Source organism: Colius striatus, chromosome Z, assembly GCF_028858725.1.
Source record: "Colius striatus isolate bColStr4 chromosome Z, bColStr4.1.hap1, whole genome shotgun sequence".
Taxonomy (NCBI): Eukaryota; Metazoa; Chordata; class Aves; order Coliiformes; family Coliidae; genus Colius; species Colius striatus.
Genome location: NC_084790.1, coordinates 16,484,807 through 16,503,954, shown reverse-complemented (window position 1 = coordinate 16,503,954; position 19,148 = coordinate 16,484,807). Strand labels below are relative to the sequence as shown.

The 19,148-nt window shown below is 43.5% G+C and overlaps 1 protein-coding gene across 4 annotated transcripts; it reads right to left on the bottom strand.

The window, feature by feature from the left end:
• Window positions 1-895: 895 nt before the first annotated feature.
• On the bottom strand, window positions 896-18,417 carry INIP (INTS3 and NABP interacting protein). Of its 4 annotated transcripts, none has more exons than XM_062018892.1 (6): window positions 18,334-18,417; window positions 17,601-17,828; window positions 16,881-16,967; window positions 10,491-10,593; window positions 8,102-8,192; window positions 896-6,359 (listed from the first exon to the last, which is right to left on the bottom strand). In XM_062018892.1, exons 3-6 carry the CDS (start codon window positions 16,903-16,905, stop codon window positions 6,264-6,266), a joined length of 315 nt encoding a protein of 104 aa, XP_061874876.1. In that variant the 5' UTR covers window positions 16,906-16,967; window positions 17,601-17,828; window positions 18,334-18,417; the 3' UTR covers window positions 896-6,263. The 4 variants fall into 4 exon arrangements, with proteins under 4 accessions (XP_061874876.1, XP_061874874.1, XP_061874875.1 ...); XM_062018890.1 differs by having other exon boundaries at window positions 17,619-17,828; XM_062018891.1 differs by having other exon boundaries at window positions 17,619-17,825; window positions 18,334-18,400.
• Between the last annotated feature and the right edge of the window lie 731 nt (window positions 18,418-19,148).

Here is a 19,148-nt window from a genome sequence, read left to right as displayed (position 1 = left end):
AGCTTTATCAGGTCGTCTGGGTGACTACCTAACTACCTAATGGTTCACCAAATTCAGGTAGAGTCCCTTACTCACATCACCAGGCTTGGGCTCAGGCTGGAATGAGACAGCACTTCTTTTAACTTAGCTTGCCAAGCTCTAGGCAATCAAATGTCACTTTCCAATAGTTGTTTAGGTGCTGCAGAAGACAACTGCCTCATCAATGAGTCTGAGTACATTAGGGTGGTGCTGAGCTACTTTGCCAATAGTGTCATGAACCTTTCCACAGCTGAACACGCTCTCAAGAATTCCCAAAAATAACTTTCTGATTCCAGTCTTGCTTGCCTCTGTCAAGAAACATAAATTACATCTTGTTTACTACTGAAGTAGAGCTTCAGCAAAACACATTTGCTATGGTGTAAGAAGGTAGCTGAGGTAAGGGATATGGCAAGGAAGGGAGGCTGATGGGAAGGAAGGTGCTGGAGGAGCAACTCAGTGTTAACTGAGAGATGCATGTGTGTGGCAGAGGAAGAAATGGTAGTGCTGATGAGCGTTACCCCGGAAAGTCTTTAGAAAATGCTGAAAGGACTCAAAAAGGACTAAAAGGGTATATGTAATAAGCAGGTAATAATTAGTGTGGAAAAGTTTTAAAGCAATAAACATAGGAACAAGAACCACCATGTTTCCCATCTACCTTAGTGCTCAGCTGCTGTACTGAGGTGTCTTCCTTCAGCCATGTGTTGAGGCAAGCAAGTTGCTAGGACATGGAGTAAATAATTGAGCTAAGGTTTTTGACAAGCAATCATTTATTAGACTTGAGACTTAGATTTGAGAGTTGATCAATGAAAGATGGTCTATCCAAAACAACACAATCATTAGACTGACACAGAAACTAATTGGTTCAAGGTACTAAACGTGAAAGCAATCAGGCCCAAATGTGCCAAAAACATTCTCTGTCCAAGTGCATGCATGAGACTGGGAGAGAAATCCAGGCTTACCTCAGAGGGTGACCTGGCCTTGGAAAACCTCAAAGTCCAGGGAAGCAGGCTTACTCAGAATAGAGCCGCTTCAAGCCAAGCCAGCACAACACACCTTCATTTGAATGGGGCAGAAATCAGCTGGTCCTTAGAGAGGCTGGCACTGCAGCATGCACACCAGTCATCTGTATGTTTCAAGACATGGCCATTTTTCTTTCCTTGGGCTAACAAGCCATCTGCTAGGACACAGTTTGGAAACATATGACCCATGGCATGTCTCTCTGCTGCAACAATCCTCAGCTGCATAGATGCAGTCCCCCTGACCCATCCCAGCTCTTGCTGGCACAGAAACAGGGAGGCAGCAGCTTTGGCTCAGGCACACATCTGTTCGTTCCCACTTCCATAAGCAGCAACCCACTAACAGATGGAGGTGGTCTACAGTCACCCAGGCAGGCAGACACTCTCCTGTACTTCTGCTTAGGGGCACAAAATGATGGCTAAACTTCAGCATAATGGGCAAGTTTATCTGGTCACTGCTGCAAAGAGGAAAATAACTTGTCCTTGCTTCCAAACAGTATGTAACTGCTTTCTGTTCATTGGCACATTGCCTGTCCAAAAATTCAAAACATAAAGGGCCCAAACTCTGTCATACTTTGTTGTCTTCACCACCTGCAACCTCTGGGAAGCTGCACAGACCAGCTGTGTGGGACTGACCACATCTCCCATTCCCTGCCTCCATGCATCACTGGGGGGGAGGAGGTAGAGATATTGGGAACAGGGAGCTGAGCCTGGGAAGAAGGTAGGTGTAGGGGAAGGATATCTTAAAACGCTGCTGATGTTTTTCTCATCCTTCTTTTCTGGTTTTGCTTTCTGTTTCTAGTTGGAGGTAGAGAAACTATTTGTACTTTCTTCCGTAAGTGGAGCAGCGGAGTCTCTTTTGCCTGGAATCGTAACTGGTAGTGAGCCCTCTGTGCCCTTCTCCTCCTGTCTTACTGCGGACGTCTGCCATCCTGAGGAAGGTAGGGGGGTGGCGGGGGCAGGGAGGGAGAGCAAGTGGCTGCATGATACTGTTTGTCTGGGCTTAAATCACAGCCTACCTCAGACAGGACTCCTCAGCATGAAAAGTGGCACCCAGCAGTGTTCACAGGACTTGCAAATTACAGCTGGCATGGCCAGGAGAAGTGGCATTTAGCTATGTTAACTGACTGAACGCATCAAAACAACTACAAAGTTCCTGGGAAGTAACATCAGGAGGTGTAATCCATTTCCAAAAATGAGTTTCACAAGGTATTCCGTGTTCTGATGTAAAGTGCAAACGTTACATCAGGTACTATTGAATAATTTCACAGCAGTGCTTCTAAAATACCAGTAGAGTGAAAATACTAAGAAAAAATGGAGACTAAAAACCTGTAGTGGTAGGAAACCATGTTGGTTCTATAAGCCATGCTTCTTGGGTTAAAAGAGCATTTTCCAGAGCCTACAATGGTGGGGAGATGGTGAGGGACTTGGCAAAATAAGGGAGACAGAACTTGTCCAGAAGAGCACAGAGCTAAGAATAAAGTAGCTATGGTTCAATGCTGTGTTCTCTCAGTGCTTCAGTTCAAGAAGAACCTCATCTGTTCTTCATGGATGACGACTACCAGCACTTGGGAAGTCTGACCACACCACCTCCCATTGATCCCATCTGTTTAGTGTAAGGCCTAACCAGTGCCATGGCTTGCTGTCCCTCCACTATCCAGCTCTGATACAGATTCTGCACCAACCTTTCCACCTCAGTTGAGTGGAAAGCCCAGTTACTACTGTAGCAAATGAAATGATTTTTGAATGATTAGGTGTGTTAAGATGCTTTTAGGTACACAAGTGGGCACTGTACTGAAAGCCTGCTGCTTTTATGTGATCAGGTTAATGGTTCCTGCCAGAACACATCCCAGACACATCCTGGTTTGGGTATATTATAAGTGGTAATGTTTAGAATTCGAACATGCAGTTCCAACAGGAGAAAAGATTTTGCTGAAATTACTGTACAGGGATAGATTAATGATTTTAATACTGATTAATAGTGGACAAAAGTAATAGTGGCAAGACAAATTGACGCATCTGACACTAATTAGTAGGAGCCTGTGGTTTCGAAGATAAAAGCTTCCATATACAACATTGGTCTCTTTGATAATTATACCTACATATATCAAGTCCCTCACAATTACACAGAACATTGAGGGACAATAACTTAGAAACATCACAGCAGCTGTGTCAATATCTCCCCTCTTTTGAATACCTCCATCTTTGTGCCCAGGCTCTGGATTTCCAAAAGCAAATTTTTCAACACCTGAGATGAAAACAACCCAGCAAACAAGTGTAATGAAGCAACTACAGCTTTCCAAAGAAGGCTTTTTTAGTGTTTCATTGCCCAGACCATAAGCAGTTGTGCAGCAAATCTTAAGAGATTCTGTAATTCCATATGGTAGCACAGAGGGTCTGCTCTAGAGAAAGCAGACATTCTTCTGTCACTTCTCAAGAAAAAAAGTGTTTCTTCAGTGTTTAAATGGCCAGCCTACTTTTTAAATTCAACTAAAATTTATAATCCAGACTTCTTACTTTGTCTGCTTTACCTTGTCTTTGTATGCTTCCAAGCTTGGATTGATCCATTGCTGCCTCTTCTACACACAGAACTGTGCAGATGTTTTTTCTTTAAGGCATCTAAGATACTCAACTGCAGTGGTTTTGCCTGGGCCAGGTTTTTGGTACCAAGGGGGCTACAGGGGGCGGCTTCTTTAAACAAAGATCTGCCAGAAGCTTCCCCCATAGAGAGAGGGCTAATGCCAGTCAATTCTAAGATGGAGTCCCCAGCTGACCAAGGCCTGGCCAATTAGTGACTGAGGTAACATCTCCACAGACACCAAGGTCAGTGGAGAAGGAAGGGGAGGAGAGTGCTGAAAGAAAGACTCCCCTGTGACCTGTGGTGCAGCCCATGGCGAGGCAGCTGTGCCTCTGCAGCCCATGGAGGCCACAGAGGAGCAGAGACCCACTTGCAGCCCTTGGAGGAGCCCACATCGGAGCCGGTGGATGCCTGAAGGAGGCTGTGACTCTGGGAAGCTCACCCTGGAGCAAGTTCCTGGCAGGACCTGGGAGTCTGGAAGAGAGGAGCCCACACCAGAGCAGGTTTGGGGTCAGGGCTTGTGATCCTGTGAGGGACTCAGGCTGGAGCAGTTGGTACCTGAAGGACTGTTCTCCACGTTGGGGCAGGGTGTGAGGAACTGCCCCCATGGGAGGCCCCATGCTGGAGCAGTTCGTGAGGAGCTGCAGTCCATCGGAAGGACCCATCGGAAGGTCCCACGCTGGAGAAGTTCATGGAGAAGACTCATGTGAGAGACCCCACAGTGTAGCAGTGGGGTGTGTGAGGAGGCCTCCCCCTGAGAAGAAGCAGCAGCAAAGTCCATCTGTAATGAACTGACCGCAGCCCCTATCCCCTGCATCACTGAGGGGGAAGGAAGGAAAGTCCTGGGAAGAGGGAGAGGTGGGGGGAGGTGTTGTAAGGTTCAGTTTTATTTCTCATCTCCCTGCTCTTATTGTTTCTTTAATAAATCAGACATTTTTCTCCCCAGGTTGAGTCTATTTTGCCCATGACGCTAATTGCTGAGCAATCTCTCTGTCCTTATCTCAAGTCACAAACCACTTGTTATATTTCTCTCTCTCTCTCCTGTCCAGTTTAGGAGTGACATTACAACTTGGTGGGCATCTGGCACCCAGCCAGAGCTAGATCACCACACAACTCACTGCAGAATAAGGAGTAGTCAGGACAGCTTCACAGTGAAGTCACTCTTGATAATTAAAAAGCTACACAGAGCCAACCACTTTAACAGGAATGGCAGTACTCCTTTCTCCATTGTCCATAAGACTGATGATCTTTCCCATGACTCACCACACCAGATCCCTAAAAAAAGCCCAAAACAGTTCATGTTACAGTTACATCTCTTTAAGCTCTATCAGGCTTCCTCCACAAGATTTTCCTTGAAAATGTTTCAATATGCTAGAGCTTCAAGAGAGGGGTCTGTACTCAGCAGAGATACATGAAAGCAACAGCATTTTCCTTATACCTGTATCGATCTCTTGGCCCTCGCACTGTACTCATGAGGAATGGAACTGTTAACAGTGCTTATAATTCAGTAGTGCTTTCTGGGTTCAGGAAATCCCCTCCAGATGGAAACAGGATACCTTAAATGTCATCTGAAGATATCTGTAGACTACAACCCCAGAAACTTAATGAGACGGCTATGTTTCTGCAAAGGATGGAGCTGCTTCAAAGGGGCACCATTTCAACAGATGGCTTTCTGACTTCTGGTTCTCAAATTCTCTTGTTCTTTATGTTTTCTAAAACTTGCTAAAGCAACCAACGTACTAGTGTAATTGTATTAGTAAAGCTGTGGAGATACAAGAATATCAGCATTATTTTTCAGTCTAAGTTACTTTATCCTGGTAGCATGATCACAATTTCAAAATCACTTGCCTTAGACAGAATTTCTTTCAGCCTGGAGACAGAATTGGTTACTACAGAAAAAACAGCAAGTAAAAAAAAAGCAAACTAAACCGAAACACACTAAGTATTGAAAATTCAAGGCATGACTAGAAAAATATGACCTTTTAAATGGAACTGTCCTTGCAGATAAGACTGTGCATCTGAAATGTCCAGAGCACTTAAGCCTGTTAAAAGACTCTTTGAAACAATTGCTTTTTCCCCACTTCAGTTAATTTTCAGATTTCACAAAACAAAAGAAGATGCAGGCACAGTATATCTAGGGACTTGAGACTAGATGATGCTATAACAGCAAACAGTACACTATCAATGTTCCTGCATAAAGAAAAAAAACCAAAAACAACAAAAGACTGACCGATGCTTTGATAAACTCAGGTCTATTTTGATGAACACAAGTAACCCTTTTCCTTTCTGTAAAGTCAAACATAGTATCTGCACACAAGAAAAAGAAACACAGATGCTTACAGAGTGTGCATTTCCTGATGACTCTGGTTTGGACATTTATTCAAAGGAAGCACAGAAACAGGGGGGAGCAAGTGTTATATACTTCACACACCAAGGAAGTCTTACATCTGACCTGACAGAGGAACAGAAATGCAGGACAAAAACTGCAGTTCAGCAACATTGCTTTCTCATCATTAGAGCTCACGCTCCCAAAAGGCAATCACAAAAATCCTGAAAAATATAGGTTTTAAGGTAAGTAATGAAATTAAGAGGTCAGACAATTCCTGCTATGGACAGAAATCACGTCTTGCAGTTCTGAGAAACAACATTCCTCATTCTGCCTCAAGTCGAGGTAGGACAGGAAGAATAAGATTTCCAAATGCAGAGTCTTGAGTTATGAAGTATCCTGAGGAATGTGCATGTGCGTGCTGCAAAGAGAATAACATTTGTTAAAGCATAACTCCCTGCAGCATTGACGTAAATAAGACTTTACAGCTTCTGCAGCATTAATTATCTATTTCTCCCAGTCTGCTCTTCAACTCTGATAGTCAAATTAAAAAATGTCACCTTACATCAGCCACATCTGAAGAGGAGCCATCAAGGGAATTAACTTGGCCATCCCCTGCTGCTCTTTTAGCAAACCCCATGGAGATAGGAAGAGTGGCAAATGAATGATTGCTGCTCTTTGCCTAGACCTCATGCTTCCACTCCCATCTATAACCAATTTGCAGGTCTTGGTTTCTGATAGCTACTACAGGTGACTGACAGAAGTGTGTCAGTAGAGTCACACAACCTGAGGCTACACATACAAATGACAGGAGATTGCTCAACCGCACGGGGCACCATCACTCTGCTTGTTTGATGCACAGATGCCGTGAGGAGGGCAGCTGGTGCTTCTGGCTCTGGACAACCTTTGTCAAATCCTTCATAGGCCTTCCCAGTTCTAAGATTGAACACCAGTAAGCTAGGTAGCCTGCACATTCCTTCCTTCCACAACTAGGAAAAGACAGCAGATACCAAATTTGGCCTGAGCCAGCACTAGGTCCTCGCAGTGATAAAAGCTCCAACAACAGAGTGGTCTGCATCAGCTACAGCCATCAGGCCAGGGGAAAGCCACCTGTGAGGCTGCATTCAGTCTGAGAGGTACAAGCTTGAGGGAGTCCAACAGAGACCCAAAGAGATGGCATGGGGCTGGGATGGAGCTCTCAGCATCCACGGGGAAGAGTGAGAAGGCTGAGCTTCTGAATGGGAGAGATCTTACGCTGTTTTCAGATATTCAGTGACAGGATATAGAGAAGGCAGATCCAGACTTGGACACTTGGATGGAGCCAGGAAAGACTGTGAGAAGTCCATTTCCAGAGAGCTTCAGAACTTGATTGGATCATACCATGAACAATTTGATATAGTACTGCTATTAGTCATACTTTGAGCAGGGCACTTGACTAGCAACTTCGAGAGGATTCTTCCAGCCTACAGTGCTCTGTGATCAACAGAGCTCTCTTCTACTCTCATTCATCTTATGATATGCCACCTGAGGCCTTTACTGGGTAACATAAACGCAACAAGGCAGAGGATACATGAACAGTGTTGCTAGTTTGCACCTCAATTTTTTCCCCATTCCTGTGCCATCTGCCAAATCAACCTCTTTGTATAGTGCCACGAAGGCTGGCAGACACCTACTGGCTTTCCTGCTTAATTTCCAATTTCAACACCATAATCAGCCTCACCTGAGAAGAGCACAAAAGCAACAAACAAAAGCCTGTAAATGTAGAAGTAAGTTTTCCCAGTCTCTCACCCTTGCCACTTGTAACTGCAGGGTAATTACTTGACATCTACTCAGATTCAACCACGGAAAGCTGTGTGGCTTGTTCTCCCTACACAGCATGAGACATTCAGGAGTACGATGAAACTAACTTTTGACTGAGATGTACAGAACAGCTATGATGATACTGCAGGCTACATTCTTACAACCACATTGAGGGAGAATCCGCTGACAACTTTTAAGTTTTCATAATAAGAGAAGAAACTTCACTTGTGGCAAATGTAGACATGTATGAAATGTAACCTATAGAAGGGACTTTTCATTCTCTCTAGATGCAGGAATGCTCTCCAAAGGGATTCACATCTGAAACAAAGCCAAGCCGAACTCTACCTGACTGTGTCAGCTCACCTGCAGTGCAGCCTTCTGCTGTGCTGCAATGTGCTGTTGCTCAGCATGATCACGGAAATCCTTGTTCAGCGGTGATCTTGCAAGTGCAATGCTGCAAAAAAAGAACAAGACAGTATGCACATACCACAGAAAAAAAAAAGCATCCTTGCCACTCTAGCCATAGATTCCATGACTTTTACAGCTCATGATTTATTTGAGTCATATAGCTTGGCAATTTTTAACTATTGTTTGGAATTACTACTTGTTAATGTAAGTGAGAAAAGGAAAATGGAGTGACCATAGCTGCATCACTTGATCAAGCATAAACAGCTGATGCCAAATGAAACCCAGAAAACTCACAGTCCTGAAGCACAATGTGGATTTTGCTCACGGGTGGAGTCCCACTGAAGCTGGTGGAACCAATGGGGTGCAATGCTAGACCATCTCAGCAACTTTTAAAACAACAGCTTTGCGGTTTTGCCATTAGTCAGTCCCTCAGGGACCAATTTAAACAACTAAGATGAACAGCAGTACTAACAAAGAAATCTCCAGTATAAGACCAGTTCTTCGGCACATGAGGAGCAGATCACCACTTACGGTAAAAAACCTTCCTGTTGAACTAACTGAAATAATGGTCATCTGACGATAGCTCAGAGTATCTAAAACCGATTTTGCTTATCTCAGTGCAGCAAATATTAGGTTCAAATTAAAATGTCTAAATAGGTTTTCTTGGCTTTGCTATGTTTTGATTTGTCCACCTTGCTAATAAAAAAAGAAGAAATTAAAAGCAGGCTTTTTTTCTGCAACTCTAAGTAACTTGATCAGCCATCCTCCAGAGAGAAATCAGTGAGGACTGGGATTAGAGCTCTATCACAAGGTGATTCACAGCTACCTCTGAAACAGGCTCTGGAGACTGCTGCTGAAAGCCCAGCTCTTCCCCAGTCATAGAGACAAAAGCATGAAGGACAACAAGGGCTGCAAGCAAACTCATCAACTGGCCTTTCCCAGCAGCTTCAATGTCAATAGCTGATTTAGTAAATCAAAAGCTGCTATGCTCATGAAAAGACCTTTAGCCAAATCTATTCCTAAATGCATCATAAAAGCTGAGTAACAATCCTTTGAAGAGTTTATGCCAAAGCCAGAAATCAATTAACTCGTTCACCCTTACACTGGCTGTGCCACTATTGTGCTTTAGGTACATCAAGTTCTTTTAAGTTTGCAGGATTTTTGTGGTCTCATTTCTGTCAATCCTGTGCTCCAAAACCTTTGGCAGAACACCTCTACCACAGAACTATCAGCTTCTGAAAAATCACACGTCAACCCACCATGCCAAAGCACAGAGCTTGACTGCTGCTTCATAGGTGTTCCCCCTCCCATCCTCACCTTTCAAAATTAGTAAATTCTAATTATGCTCATTAGCCTATAGTATTATTTTTCCTTAGGAAAAAAAAAAAGAAAACAAACAAGTACTCTTTGAATCTTTGCTAGACTTGCAACCATATATGGAAACACTGTTGCCAGGAGTCAGGAATTGTACATAATAGTATGATATTTCTATTTTCTTCTCTAACCAGTAATTTTGCTTGAATGCTAACAGTCTACATACTCAGAGATCTAACTCAGGCAACTTCAAGTATTCTGCATGCTTTTGAACAGTATGAAGGAATGAAAGGTGACCTAGAACCCCCTTAAGAAAAAAAAAAACAAAGACACAGGCAGCACTCAGACTGTATTCAGAGTATCTGACTCCCGTACAGATCCTGCATGTAACACAGTGTCTAGAATACGGCACTGCACTCACTTCATGATAACCGAAAAGTTCTACTATCTCAATTTCTCACCAGGGTGTGACTTTCTAGTTATGGGGGGGGGGGAAATATAATCTTTTGTCTTAAATGGGAAAAGTTCATAACCTCTGATATTAGATTATTACACCTTATGGTATAGAATCATCCTCACAACATAGCATCTTTTACAAGAAGGTCTGCAGGAACAGAAACCAGCTTTGTCTTGCTCACAGGAGTTACAAAGATAACTCCCTGTCATAGCTGTTCTCTAAACACACAGTACCCTGAACCTAATGGTCTGCTACTTCCATTCCTTAGGACACTTCAGTTTAATAATTAAATGCTTTCTCAGTGTCAAATTTTTTCTTTAAGGCAGACTCTAATACAGTTAAGTCACGCTCTCCCCTTCTGAAATGGAAATTATGTATGCCTAAATTTAGGGTCTGCAAACAATTATTGAATACTATGTTCCTGAAGTGCAAGGTCTCTCTATGGGTTATTGAGGATGGTCAGAACACACTTCTGGTAATCGTTTATGTAAGTTTACAGTTTACTTGGGATTTTTTTTTCCTCTCCTATGATGTAATCAGTGATGTCCAAACAGATCTAAGAATAAAAAATACCTGGCTCCAGGGTGATTTGTGGAAGACTGGTTTTGCATAAGTAATTTTCTCTTCTCCTTGTCTAGTTCTGCCAGGATTGCAACCCTATTTTTATTCTGGAAACCTGGTGGGAATGACAAAAAAATATTAGAGAGATTTACTTGATTTCTATGGTCCAACTCTAACCTTGTGGAATTAAAATTCCCTGTACAATGTGACATTACGATGAATACACTGATCTTCAAAGCTTTGCACCCATCTGAAAGGCTATTAATAAATAGGCTTAATTTTTCCTTTTCTCATATTGCAACAAGAGACAGCTTCATTAAGCTATCATACATATTAATACATTTGAAAATACAGGTTTTGATTTCAAGTTAGATCCTACCCCTCCCCAAGCCAACTCTGGAGCTATAAAAAAGGTGCATAATCAAATATCTGCCTTTCAAAAAACGTAAACTTACCAGGTTCTAGATTTAAAATGCAGTCATGAACGTACAGCGTATGAACTCACCTGCCCTAATTTCTCATGCCAGTGAACTCAAACTATAATACAAGCCTTACACAGGTAAGAATCCAATGACCACTAAGCTTACATATGTGCTTATGCAAAAAAATACAGTCTTTTATTTAAGCTACCCAAAAGGTTTTAGTTTTAATATGCTGATGTCCTTAGGTTTGGACACTGCCCTTATTCTGCCAGAATTGAGTATGACCACAATGCTGAAATAGAGATGCAAAATTAAACTGTTTTGACACAGTATGAGAACGTGGCCTTTATTAGCTTTGTATACCATCCTCCCAAGAGGACCTTGTATACAGGACAGAAAGGGTCAGGAATTAAGACTGACTGGGGGAATTTAGAAAATGCACAAAATAGCTGCCACTTATGTATTTTCAATGTTGCCTTCTAAAGGAAAATGTGGCAAAACTTCTGTACTCAGGTAAGACTCTTGTATGGTAAAGAACAACAACAAAAACACACAAGTCCCTGCCATGTATGCCCACACTGAACAACTGAGAACAACAGTTACAGAGCCGACCCACACAGGTTTCTGTGCCACCAAGGATGCTACTTGTGTCAAGAATATACACTATTTTTTCTCTAATTTGCTGCTACTCTATAAATGTCAAGGCACTACATTGTCATTAAAAAAACCAAACAAACCAAAGAACTCGTAAAAGTCAAACTATCTCCTTTTATTTCCTCCATGCAAAAAGCCAATGCCATCCCCATGGAAAACTGCTGCATGTTGTGTCCCTACCTTGTGTGCCGTTTCAGTAACACCATTTAAAAAATGGTAGCCCACAAGCTGCTAGGAAGGCCAGACATAGTAACTCTCAAGGGGAGCATTAGCATGTCACAGAACCACAGAATGTCAAGGGCTGGAGGGGATCTCAAAAGACCACCCAGTTCAACCCCCCTTGAGAACAAGACTCTACAACCCATCTGGGCAGTCTGTTCCAGGTCTCTGTCACCCTCACAGTGAAGAAATTCTTTCTCGTGTTTCTTTGGGACCTCTTATCTTCCAGCTTGTACACATTGTCCCTTGTCCTATCATTGGACATCACTGAGAAGAGCCTGGCTCCATCCTCCTGACATCCTCCCTTTATGTATTTGTAAACACTAATGAGGTCACCTCTCAGTCTCCTCCAAGCTAAAAAGCCCCAGCTCCCTCAGCCTTCCAACATAAGAGAGATACTCCACTCATAGAATCATAGAATGCTAGGGGTTAGAAGGGACCTTTAGAGATCATCTAAGTCCAACCCCTCTACAGAAGCAGGTCAACCTGTCCAGGTGGGTCTTAACAGCCTCCAAGGAAGGAGACTCCACACCCTCCCTGAGCAGCCTGTTCCTCCATCATCTTCATGGCCCTGCACCAAAAATGTCAAGGTAAAATGATTTCAAACTTATTTTCAGGAGCTGCTCTCAAAGTTTATTCCCTTTGAGAGATCTTCTCTTGCTGCTCAATCACAATACCAAATATTCCTTTCATCTGCATGGCTCAAGAAGGAGACAACTATCAGGTAGAAGCTTTCAACTCTATACAGTAATTTGCATCCCTGTCTTGCTAACAAACCCTCACCTTTCTCTTTTACTGTGCCTAACATACACATTCCTCAGCCTCCGAGCTCAAAAGAGTAGTTATTTGATTGCATTTTACTGTGGTTTTATTCAAGATCACTCAATCACCTTTACATTTAATAACAGGTTTTAAAAAATAGATTCGGTTACTTGCTATTTTCCCATTTCTTAATCTCTCCGTTCCACATGGCATTAGTTCCACTTAAACTCTGTTTTATAAGTATATTGATTCAGGCCTTCAATGTTTCTCTGCTGTTTAGGTACGGTACAGTCTTTTTCTGAAGACCTTCCACTTGTAATGAGATTAAAGAATTGAAACACAGATGAATGTGTGCTCTAAGACATACAAAGGCTGAAAGAGCTTGGTAAAAGCTAAGGTTCGGCATTTCCAAGTTGCAGCTAGCCAGGCTGTACCTTGTTGTAATCCTGAGGACAATGCTGATGACTGATGTACCTCTAAGAGGATCTGAACTAAAGTGACCATGTCTGTATGCTCATTCGACACAATTTTCAGCCCAAAAACTTAATACTTGACATATTGCTCAGCAGCCTTCTGTTAATGCTGTTTATGCCAAACCACATAGATCTAAATGCATGCCTGGAATTCAGACATTATGGTGACTGAGGCAAGAAAAAGGAGACCACTTTTTAATGTAAGTTGCTGTCAGCTAAAAAGTAAAGACTAAATATGCTTACACTGATCATGAAGCAGATGGTGTGATTCAGAAAGGCTTAAGATGGGTAAGAAAAAAATAAAAAATGTTGTTTTCAAACTGTGATCAGAAACTGTGCAAGACTATTACTATTTTCTATTTTAGTATGAGTCTTGCTATAGTGTCTTACAGCAAAAACTTCAGAGGGATTGAGAAAAAAACATAAGTATTTTTAATTCCTTTTCTTAACACTCTACTAAGAGACATTTTTAAAAGAGAAGACTAGTGTTTTGCTCTAGAATTCAGACAGTGCCCATTAGCAACCCGCTGTACCGAAAATGGAAGAGGATGTCCAACATGTACATGGCAGTGCTCTGAGGCTGAGGAATGTGAAGTTACTATAGGTATTTCAAACCTTTTAAAAATGAAAAGTAAAATCTATTAAACTGGAAGTTAACAACAGAGGCAGTAGGAGATGAGAAAAACATTTTAGAGAAAATCTGTCATCGTTCCAAAAGAATTCATCATACCTGGCAATAAATATGTAAGACTTCCAATCAGATTCTTCCCTGCCCAGGACTCCAAAGTGCTTCCATAAAGACCAACTTGAAGTAGCTAAAGAAGTTGTCTCTTTCAGTTATCAAGAAGGTAACTTTTAATCTGTAGATTTGATATGTCTGTTCTGCTTTCTAGTTCAAAAAACAAGGATGTGAAAAAAAAATTACCCATCCTCAGTACAGACTGGAGTCTCATCTATGAAAGAAGGTGTAGATTTTCAAACACAGCAACTTCTTAATACAGCTTAATAACGTTTAGACTTCCTTTACATTGGACTGGGTTGCACTACTATTTTGAGTTTGAGCAGTTTGTGAATATTGTAGTTCATGAGCTTTCTCTGCTTTGCAGACACAAGAGTCCTGACACAAAATGACCCGTGCAAGGCAGCTACATAGATTAATACCAGTGTCAAACGTCAAACTGAGCATCTGAATCCTCAGATTAACATTTTAAGGTGGCAAATTTAGGACATTTAGAATGTAAACCTTTTCTTACTGACATCTCTATTTCTGACATCAAGAATTGTATGATGTGCCCTGTACAGGAGCTCTAAGTTTAACTGCACTGCTGTTTTGCATGTAAAAGGCAGAAAACAGAGAGAGCTGAAGCCTTCCTGAGTGATACTGGTAGCTTTAAGAGCTCACAGCAAGCTTCACTCTTTAACCTAATCCTGCCGCCCTACCTCACTGAGACCTGCGTCAGTTAGTTCTAGCTAACGCTGCGTTTGAAGTTCTTGCTTTTCATTTTGTACCTTTTCCCTGATCTCCTGACTGCTTCAAATTCACAGTATGTGTAAGTTTTTTCTAACATGCATTATTTAACATTTGTCCATAGATGTGTAAGAGCACAAAGGGCCACTTTGTGTTCAAGATACACTTTTACTTGGGAAAACGGTTTCAAAATTTGATGTCTAATCTAAGCTCTGTCCATAAACACGGACTGTCACTGTACACCGTTCTGGCTGCTTAATTTACACAGTACTTCACAACAATTTAAGACCATGCCTTCAGGAAAGCCACTATCTATGAAGTGAGGCAGCAACCTCTTGAAAAGCAGAATACTAAAAACACTGGGAAAAAAAAGGATGGAGCAACTATTTTGATTTCCTCTTCTGCCATCACAAAACATCATCTAATAGTCTTCTGCTCATCAATATTTTTCAGTAACAACTTACATTCGGGTACACTGTCACATACGTTACATGACAATGAAACAAAAGGCATTTTAGTAATTCAGTAAATTAACTTGAATTACTAAAAGAGATATTAATATATATTGTCTGTCCCTCCAGAAAACAGCTTAATGTAATTCATTCACTGTTTTATGGCCACAAAGTCTTCAGGGCAGTGATGTATACTATAGCCCTCGAGTACTACACTTGTACAAAGACCAGACTCAGATACAGAGCAGCAAAGTTTGTAGATGATGGATGATGTAATTCAGTGCAGAACAGCACAATCTTCCTTTTAAACACAGACCTGGTGAAGAGAACGGTAAATCTGTCTGCCGAGACTGTGTTATGAGAAAGCACTTACATACCTTTAGGCCAAAAGAATAAACGACTGCCAGGACAGAAAGAGGCTCTGTGGAATTGCTACAGCCTGAAGCTTAGAATTCCACATGTATTTCAAGAGCTTGGTTCTTCTGACAGACCACAACTTCTCTTTTCTGAAGAGTTCAGCCCTGTCTGAAGCAGGACCTCTATTTCTTTCACCTTAGTGGACCTAGTGTTCCTTCCTAAGCAGTCACATTTCTCTCATCTCCAAGGGCTTTCTCTAGGAGACCTCAGACATGGAGTCTTAAATTTACCATGTTCTGCCCTTACTGTGCACAAGCAAAAGCATTACAAGAGTAGCCTGATTAATGCATGTTGTGTAAGTACTGTGAAGTACTGCTCAGAAGCAGAATATTACCAAGCATCGGAAAGTAATTTCTGGTATTTACAAGCTGATTTCCCTTCCCCGCACCAGCAAAATGTATAACTCTGTTCTGTGAGCTCATCTTGTCGACAATATGCAGCACTGCTGAAAGCTTTTCCATTTTTTTTCAGTGCTGTAATCAGTCTCATGCAATCAGTGCAGACAGTTCCACATGGTACTAACAGCCTGAATGCAATTCTGTTTGGTTGGTTTTGCAGCACTCGTGCAGCTCCTCATCTTTGAAATTCTAATCAAAAGATTGCTTTCCTAAGAGGCCCATGAATTAAAGAAAGTCCAGTTCACGAAGTCTTAACCTTTTCTGTCCAAGTCTTCAATTAACAGAAAATTCATTTAACTCCTAGGAAAACAGCTTGCACCAATTGTCACATACAAATGTGCATGTTGAAGTCTCTGGTTGCTGGGACACTGAATTCTGAATTAACTTCTCGTAAGTAGTAAGTGAAGAGCCATACCTGAGGAACTCCTTCCTCCTCAGCTCTTCTGTAGAAGAGACAAGCCCCAGAGTTCCACTAAAATTCCCAGAAAGCACCTCTAGAGGGCGAGTCAAGACCCTTCTTCAATTGACGGTGTGACACTCCCTCCCCCACTCCAGACCCTCAGCTCTCTCTAAGGCTTGTGCCCTGAACTATGGGCCATGTCCACCTCTTGAAGCACTTTATGGATGCAATCCAGATGCTGCATCAGACAAGGGAACGTTTTGCCAGAGTAATCATAATTTTGTTTGGCTTTTCCTCCTAGGCCTGGCCACTTGCTATTTATCTCTGACAGATATTACTGCCAGAGTCTTGCTCCTCCCATCACAATATATGGAATATATTAGACTTCTGGCTGCTCCCTGATGCTGAGCAGAAAGAGCTGCAAGTCATGTTCAGCACTTAGTGTTTTAAATATCTTAAACACACTTCAGGAACCACAGCACCACAGGCATGATAGGTACTTCAAAACCTGAGCATGAACAAACACACAGTAATTCAGAGCTCCTCGGCCATCAGTGGTCTTTTTTAACCATTTAACATACATGTCTTCTCCCAGAAGGCTTGCTCACATTCTGATACTTTCAGCCCCACCTTCCTGCCTCTTTTTTCTCTTTCTATAAAATAAACTTACGGTTTATGGTGACTTCAATGACATTTTTCACGGTCTTTTCCTTTGAATACTTAAGATTAAAACATACCTTGTCCTGAAGGATTTGCTGCCATTCTTCAGTTTTCAGACTTTTTGTTATTCAGCTGCAGTTCTAATCATTTACCCCCACAAATAACTGAAAAACAGGTACAACACAAGATAAACATATTCCTTTAAAAGCTTGGATTTCATTCTGTTACAGATATCACAAAAGTGTCAATTGTTATAAAGTGTAAGTCAAATACAGCACACACATTGCTTAAAATATGTAATACTATTTATATAGCTGAGTTCTGATTGATTCTTTTTCAGATTCTGGTAACTTAAGAATAGCCTTTAGAGACATTCTGGAGTCATACCCACTTCTTCCTAACCAAACTTCTTTCTGACAAAGTATGTCAGACTACACTTCAGAATTGTGTTAATGCACTGAAAGCCAGAACACGACTTTTTACAAGGGCCTGTTGTGGTAGGACAGGGAGTAATGACTTCAAACTGAAGGAGATTTAGGAGTTTGGAAGTTCTTTCCTATGAGGGCTGTGAGGCACTGGAACAGGTTGCCCAGAGAAGCTGTGGCTGCCTCATCCCTGAAAGTGTTCAAGGCCAAGCTGGATGTGGCTTGGAGGAACCTGGTCGCCCTGAAAGGCCTCAATTTAGGATCTAACTTAAGAAACTTATTATTTCAGGACAGATCATTTAGGTCTCAGCTACAAGGTCTGACGAAAGCTACCATCCTCACAGCTGTTGGAAAACCAGAAGGGACACCCACTCCTCAGCCACACGTCACCTCGGGCCACCATCAACTTCTGTTTCCATTAAGATGCCAGGCTGTTAAGTCCGGTGGCGAAGGTCTCCAGTTCAGCCGGGTGGAGGGCTGGGTTGGGAGCACCGAATTCCGCGGGAAATGTCAATCACAAGTCTCAGACTTCAGCAGGACAGTAGGATCAGTTTTCTACATTTACACCCTGGAACCACTGGCCCCCGAGCAGCAATGCTACTGCAACGAAAAAGTAATTCAACAGCGGTATTAAGAACAGTGACGCGGGTCAGGACGTTTCTCCATGAGGCGGGCTGACCTGCACCGCGACAAAGGGACGGGGAGGTGCGCCCGAGGCCTCCGGGCCCCGCGCCCACCGCTTGCAGCTTCACAGCCTCCGCGAGGCCCCGCTTGCCGGCGGGCTCGCAGGCCGCCTTCTCCGGCTAGCGGCGGGTCCCCGAGCAGCGGGGGAAGGGCACAACGCGCCGCCACGCTCGCACGGCCCGCGGGAGCCGGCTCTGCCGCCAGAGCGAATGGACTCTCCCACCCGTTTTCCACACAGGTGCGTTGACTCTTTCGCTCATCTTTCGCTCACCTTCCCCTCCCCGCGCGTGTGGGCTCTCCCGCTCGCCTCCCCGCCCCCTCCCGCCTACAAGGGACAGACTCTGCCTCTTTCTCGCGCTCCCCGGGCCGGCAGCCATGCAGCGCCAGGCCCGGCCCGAGGGCCCCTGCTCGTCTCCTTTACCTCTTCTCTTCTGTCCCGTCCCGTCCCGTCCCGTCTCCCCCGCCAGCCGCACTCGGGCCGCCTCACGGCCGCCCCGCCCCCTTCCCGAGCCGTCCAGCCCCGCCGCCAATGAGCTCGCGGCACACGCTCATGACGCGCAGCAGCGCGACGCTCCCCCCGCAGCAGACTGCTTCCTGCCCGGGCGGCGGTGGGAGGAGTGCTGAGGGCCACTCCCGGTGCCCAGCCCACGGGCGGGACGCGCCACCAAGGCAAGGCGATGCACAGCCCTCTCCAGCCCTGCCCGGCGGGGCGGGGCGGCGCGGCACGACACGGAACGGCACGGTACGGTACGATTAGGGCCCGAGGAGTGTCCTTCAGCGTGTAAAGTGCATCTCTGCTTCAGGGTCCCGAAGGGCCAGCGGCTGGAGTAGGGGAAGGGTGCAGGAGTAAGGCTGAGGACTGCCCATAGATCACAGGAAGGGGACTTCAGGCATCGATGTAGTTAAATGGGGGAAAGAAAAAGAAGCGTAAGGAAGGGTTGTTCAATCACAGACATGGCGTTAGAACGCAGCAGGAACGAGTATTACGTCATGAATTCCAGAAGGGGTTGGACGGTTATGTTACTGATGCATGATTTTGAAATCCTCCAAGTAATCCAGGCTGTCAGGAAGACAGGCCCTAAACAGCAATCTGTGAGTTTTATTTTACATCCTTGTGATTAAAATACTTAAGTTTGACTCAAACCAAACTGAGCAGTGATTTTGAACTCTGGCCCTTAATCAGCTGTACATCAAACATACATGAGTAAAACCAGTTATTAAGACTGCAATCAATAA

Bases quoted from the DNA above. Each gene is read 5' to 3' on its own strand.
- INIP (XM_062018892.1), bottom strand. From the start codon at position 16,905: ATGGCAGCAAATCCTTCAGGACAAG. The intron at 10,594-16,880 runs GTATGTTTTAAT...CATTCCCACCAG, and splicing joins AGCAAATCCTTCAGGACAAG to GTTTCCAGAATAAAAATAGG. The intron at 8,193-10,490 runs GTATTTTTTATT...CTTTTTTTGCAG, and splicing joins ACAAATCACCCTGGAGCCAG to CATTGCACTTGCAAGATCAC.